The 6,577-nt window shown below is 40.3% G+C and overlaps 1 protein-coding gene across 1 annotated transcript in view; it reads right to left on the reverse strand.

Moving 5' to 3' along the window:
* SVEP1 (sushi, von Willebrand factor type A, EGF and pentraxin domain containing 1) overlaps window positions 1–6,577 on the reverse strand; it is a 173,991-nt gene that overhangs the window by 106,704 nt on the left and 60,710 nt on the right. The window contains exons 4-5 of the mRNA XM_012802314.2: window positions 6,128–6,286; window positions 5,117–5,296 (exon numbers count right to left, since the gene is read on the reverse strand). Coding sequence (XP_012657768.1) covers window positions 5,117–5,296; window positions 6,128–6,286 — 339 coding nt within the window. The remainder of the gene's footprint in view (window positions 1–5,116; window positions 5,297–6,127; window positions 6,287–6,577) is intronic.

Raw genomic sequence — 6,577 nt, forward strand, 5'->3', positions numbered from 1 at the left:
AACTGAAAATGAGCAGAAGCGTTTTATGAAGAGTGAATAGGATGAATAAGAATCAAGCTTACTAATTATTATTTAATATCACAAAAACATTAATAATGTTAACACAAAATGTGTAAAAGGCATTCGATTTTATACAGGTCTTTCATTTCTGCCTCAGTTACAGAAAGATTTTTTAAGGAAAAAACAACATAATAACATAATTGTTATTCCTAATTGTACTGATAATTAGATTTCAATTAGATCTGTAAAAATTACTACTTTTTCTGTATTACGCACCCTCAAACACCAATGAATCCCTGCGTAATTGACTTATTTCATTGATTCCACATACTTCAATTGTAAGGCACACCATTATTTTCTGCGCCACTAATAGAAACACAATAATACCAAAGGAAGGATTGGTTGCCACTGATGTTAAGATGCATCCCAATTTTAGAGATGTTAATATATGAATAAAGTGTTTTGATGTAGTAAAATATGGTATATGTTTCATAGAACAGTATCGCACATAACTAAATCTCATAACCATTAATGATATGGCAGGAGGACTTCGACGAGCATTAATATCTTTATTCGGGACAACTTTGCACACTGTTAAGTTAGGTGGTAGCTTTGGTGGTATACTGAAGGGATCTTAGGAAGATCCATGGTCCTGCAGCTTCTCTCCTACTCTGATTTCAATTGTTTTTATTTATATTGGAATTGCAATTGAAATTACATAACAGAGAACAAGCACGCTTTTGAGTGGGAAGTGACACAGACAGGCCATCCATGTGTCCACTGTACTGATCAGTGTACATCAGTGAATATGTCTATTAATATGTTTATTAATTTGTTAAATTCAAGGTTTCATTCATTCACCAGAGGTTTCACCAGTGATGGAGGTGTGAAAATACATGCTGTGTTCCTAATGAATTCAGAGTGGAGCAGAGGTGATAGACATGGTAATTAAAAGTAAGTGTGATGGCTCGTGTTGGAACCAAGTTACATAAACTGGGAAACACATTTGTTGGAATCCCCTTATTGTGGTCCCTAGTTTGGGTTGGTTAAAATTGGAGCTAGCACTTAATTTTGAAAGGCAGAGGGAGGAGTGGCTGTTGTAGTTCAGTTCAGTGATGGACAAACGTAGACAATCCCAGGTTCCAGCGTTTGGCCTTTGTGTGCCTCTGTACCACGTCCCACTGCGAATCCCTTTGCAGTGGTCCCAGATTCACTGCTGTGTTGTAGGCTGCAGAGCTGCTGGGGCATGGCCACACAGAGGGAAGCCTCTCAGACTTCCAGATGACTTTCTCCTTGGTGGGTTCCACTTCAGCAGCTGGACGTGCTTGGTTTCTCAGACTGACTTATCAGCAAGCTCTGCTGATCCTTCCAACTTGTCTTCTGGAACTTTAGTTTCCAAGCTATTTCTAAAAGTGTGTAAGGTCCTCTTTCTGAAATAAACTGCTTATCCCATGACATGCATGGTGACTGCTTCCTGCCTGACCCTGACACACATAGCATAGAGGATGTGATGGGGGAGGCCAGGTCCTCAGGGTCATGTGCAGAGATCATGCCATTCAGGCTGAGGGGTCAGCAGAACAAAGGGTCTGAGGACCCAGAGCAAAGGCACACGCATAGAACAGCAGCTTGCAAAGGGCTGGTTTCCTAAGAGGGCATGGCTATTTCTCACAGCTTTGGGATGCGTACAGGCTTGGGCATGGATGATGTAGGCTCCAGGCAGGGGCTGGCCCTGCTCCCAAAGGGACAGACTCCCCTGATCTTCCCACTTCTTTGGGAAAGCTACTGACTGGAAAGTTAAGACCTCATGTTTCCCACCCTGTATCATGAAGAAGCAGGAGATATTACACAGAACTTATAACTCAATTCCACAGAAATACATTAAGACATCATTTTTTCAGTAACAGTATGTGGATTTTCACCCTTTGAGACTGCATGTCTCAATGAAAATGCCTTTCCTTTGCCTTCACACATGAACAGTGGCTCTTCTGAGTTTAGAAATCTAGGATCTAATTCTTTCCCCTCAGAATTCTAGAAACGTACTTTCATCTTGTAACATTTGGAATGGCTCACAGGAGGCCTACGGCTGGTCTGATTCTCTTCCCTTTGTAGGTAATGTTATTTCTAACTATGAAACTGACAGAGTTTTCTATTTTTCCAAGGGCATTCGGAAATTTTACTAAGATTATTTCCAGACATGGATCTGTTTTTAACATTTTTTTCTGGCATTCACTAAGCAATTTTAAACAAAATATCCAAGATTTTGATTGTGTATACAGTAGAACCTCCATAGTTGACCACCTCCCTACACTAACCACCTCCTTAAGTTGACCTAATAGACCAGACATGTACCACATGTACGTATCAGTACCTGATGTATCTGTATGTTGACCCGTTTGTTATAGTCCCTTGGGTGGTCAACCTATAGAGGTTCTATTGTATTTCTATAATTTCAGCTCAGGGATATTTCCATTCATTGATCTTCTTTCTATTTATGTATTTCTCTACTCTGTTCTATGTCTGGATTCTTAACATGAGAACAGTCTACTGCCTGCAACTATCGTCATAAGACTTTATTCTTTCATAATTTTGTCCTAATCTTTAAAATTGCACTCTACTTTTGAATGAATTTCTTCAATTGTTTTTCTAACTTATTAATTAGGCTTTTAACATATCCACTCATTGTGTCATCCATTATTTTTGCCCTCCAAGAAATCTTTTTGTTCTTACATTTCTCCAATTTCCAGGAATTCTGGTCTTACTTCAGCAATGTAATTAATTGTTTTTGAATCTCAGCAATTCCATCTTCCCTGGATTTTCTGTCATATCTCCTTTGTTCAATCTGCTGACTCTCTTCAATTTTCCTAGACTTCTTGGGACCTGATTTAGGCAAATTCATATTTATAGGTGGGTTTAATATTGGTACCTGATAAATACCAACCATGGATGCCTCCTGGGCTTCACAAATGATCTTGGAGTAAGGAATAGGTGGACTTCATTATGGATGTGGGAGCCAAGAAAAGACCAGAAGTCAGAACTAACTAATCAACTTATTGATTAGATAACTTCTAATCAAGCTATCTGGGGGGTTGTGTGTTGCCATAAGGGTCTCACAGAAAAGAGATATGGCACAGAATAAGCATGCTTATTGAAATTGTGTTTTAAATAAAGGTGACCATCTGCTCGCTCAGGCAAAATGGTGAGCTTTCTTTATTTACATTTGGTTTATATAGGGAATCTTGTGCATGCGTGCTATACAGCAATGACCTCATTAACGTTCATTACAATCTCTCTGCACATGTGCATTGGACATCAATGACTTCATTAATCCATTTAAACATTTTATGACCATCTGTCCCGTAAGTAACTCCTCCCTAGTAATCTGATAATCCACCCAACATACACCTTTAAGCATAATCCTTTCAACATAATCCAGTTTAACATAGCTTAATGAAGAACATGTTGTCAGTCTTTGTTCTTATCTGATGAAGTCTGAGGCTGTGGGGGAAAGAGACGATTTGAATGTCTGTTCTACTGACTGTGCCATTTGGAGGCAGTTACTTTGAATTTTTAAGCAAAGCATAGAGAAACTTCTTGGGCATACAGGAATTTGTGTGCAAACCTTGGCTCCCATGTAGGCCTTAGGTTGGGGGGGGGGTGTTGCTGGAGCCTTTTATAAGGAATTCTCAGGCTGGACTTCTCAAAAGCCTTTCATGAGCCCAGGTTTCATCTGTGCCATTAGATACCTGTATGCACTGGGTAAATTCCTCTTCTCGTGAGGTCCCCTAGCACATTTCCATTCCTGGACCTGTCAGCAAGTGACCTTCGTCACTTACCACAGATCAGGAAAGGTTACTCCATTCCCGGACCCATCAGCAAGCGACCTTCGTCACACACCACAGATCAGGAAAGGTTACTCTATTCCCGGACCTGTCAGCAAGTGACCTTCGTCACTTACCACAGATCAGGAAAGGTTACTGATGGGTATCTGGCCAGTTTTCCAAAGTGCTTTTTCACTGGCCTTATAAAGTCAAACTTAATTCCTTAACACAGTCTGGAAATGCTATTCCAGCCAAAGCCTTGGTCATGTTAGCCCTGCAACTAACCTGGCCACATGGGATTCTGCCTCAATTTCTCACAAGTATGCCTGCATAAAGTCTTCTCATTGCTCTCTCTCAAATGGCATTTTTGGCCAGAGGCATATAGGTGTTTCGCCTGCAGTTGTGAAGTAATCAAGTTATCTGGGTGATTTGTGGGGTCTTGGAACAGTTAACTCCTCAGCAAAGTGTTTTGCCAAAGAATGTCTAAGAGACCTGGTAGGGTTAATATTGCCAGATTTAGCAACAAACAACAAATAAGGATACTAAAACATTAAATATTTGTTGTTTATTTGAAATTCATCTTTAACTGGGGTCCTGTATTTCATCTGGCATCTTGAGGTCAGAGGCCCTCAAGTCCCTGGCTTGCTCCTCTCTCACTTATCTTAAACAGCCTCCTCTTCCAGCCCTGCTTGTAAGTCCTTAGGAGCTGGCTGTGTGACAGCTGTAAGAAGTAGGGACATAGATCCTGGAGATAGCATGTGGAGGTAAAGTGAGGTACTATGCTGTTTGTAATTTGTATGTGATGTGGGAGCCTCAGGTTCTACCCAGGGCCTGACTAGGCTCCTTGGCATCTCACCTCATCAAGTTCTCTGCATTCTATAGCAATGTCATCCACCCAAAGTGAGGGCTGGAGATGGGCAAGCTGGTTAACTCCTCCTATTGTAGGATACTGACATGGTTCTCTAAGTCTCATGGTCTCCCACCCTGATTATTCCAAAATTATGTTTCACACCCTGTCTCAGCTACTTGAAATTTGAGGTTTGGCCTAAACCTTTCTCCATTCACTTCCAAGCAGGCATTTTTTCCCCCCTTGCTCAAAAAAGGAACATAAAAGGCATAGTTGATGATAATGTGGTCAATTGAACTTGGTAGTTCTGACTTCCTATAATTTTCCCCTTTCTGTGGTCTGTGGTCTATGAAATCTAAAGGAAACAAAGAACTGACTAGTCCATTAGAGTTCAAATCAAGGAAATCAAACAAGACAATCAATAAACAATGGAAATTGGCAGTTTGCTTACCCCTGCAGGAGCTCTCTGAACCGGACCACAAACCACTGGGTAGACACAAGAAGATGCTGCTTCCCACGAGGTCAAATCCAGGGTGACATCGGACCCCACAGGCTGCATTGAAGTGGTTGTTGCAAGTGTTTTGGATAAAATACCCATTTTCAGGAGGCTTCAGGGCAGGGCAGTGGACAACTAACATTTACAGAAATAAAATCAAAAATCAAAGTTAATGTTTGTCTGTAAAGTATCCTCCTTTTTTATTTAACTTAAGGGAACATTTTAGGCAGACATCTCACTGTCCCCAAACAATCTCATTTACTGCATTTTACTTTATAAGTGCATTTTCAGAAGAAGAACTCTGACATCTGATTCCTGTTAGGTATTGACTTCTAATTACAGACTAAGTGTTATTTTTTAAGCTCGAATTGTTTTTAAAATTTTGATTCACTTCTGGGTATGAGATTTTCTAGTTCTTGACTTTTGCATGTCATTAGACATTTTCCCTCTTAATTAAGATGTCACGAAATAAAAAAAAAAATAAGGGTAGCAAAGTACATTTGCTACAAATCCCCAACCGCTACAGCTTCTTGTACATGGTATGTGCCATTTTCATGTTTTAAATGTTTGAAATGAATGATATTGAGACACTTTACTTAGGAAAGTATATTTTAAAAATAGATTTGACTATGATCAGGGCCAAGGTTAGCTCATTTTTATACAAATCTGTTGTTAACATAGTGGCTTTTCTCTTTTTGATTTATTTTAATTCTTTTGAGTACTAAATCTTTCTGATGTTATGGTTACATTACTCCTCGGGTCATAGATCCTCTTTCTCTAGAGCGGGATATGGATGTGTTCAGTGATAAGAAATGCTTTAGAATAAAAGCCAATAATACCCTCCTCTATGATTACAGAAAGGGACATTAAAGATCATTCTTAAGGAACTGGATCCAAGCCCCAGCACTATTTCTCTTTCAAGAGATCAGCATTTATATTTCCTTTTTGTAACAGTGGGAGACGCACCTTCACAGGTCTGGCCCGATGCCCGGTATCCCTCCCTACAGACACAGTCTTCGGGGGACGTGCTTCCAGGCGGAGAGGTGTGATTTTCATCAGGACACGGAATGCAGGTGCTGATTCCTCCTGGGGAACCTTCAGGCTTGTACGTCCCTGATGGGCAAGCTGTGGGTAGACAGGAAGCCAGAGGAGTCATCAACTGGGAGTTAACAAAATGCTTGAAAGGAACTAGGGGGAAGAAGCCAAACAGTGGCTTCTCATAAAAATAATGTCATTCCAAAGCATAGAGAGACAGAGGAACTGTATTACAAACGGTGCTGTGGCTTGTTATTTGCAGGTTACAAAGGAGCCTCTGGAGCCCCACAATTTAGTTTCAATCATAACTTGACACAGATTGATTATGTCTGGGCTGATTTATAGAAAACTCAAAGTAATATTAAGGGACTCAGGAATCAA

This window comes from Otolemur garnettii, unplaced genomic scaffold, assembly GCF_000181295.1.
Source record: "Otolemur garnettii isolate 467f Iridium unplaced genomic scaffold, OtoGar3 scaffold00014, whole genome shotgun sequence".
In the NCBI taxonomy this organism is placed as follows: Eukaryota; Metazoa; Chordata; class Mammalia; order Primates; family Galagidae; genus Otolemur; species Otolemur garnettii.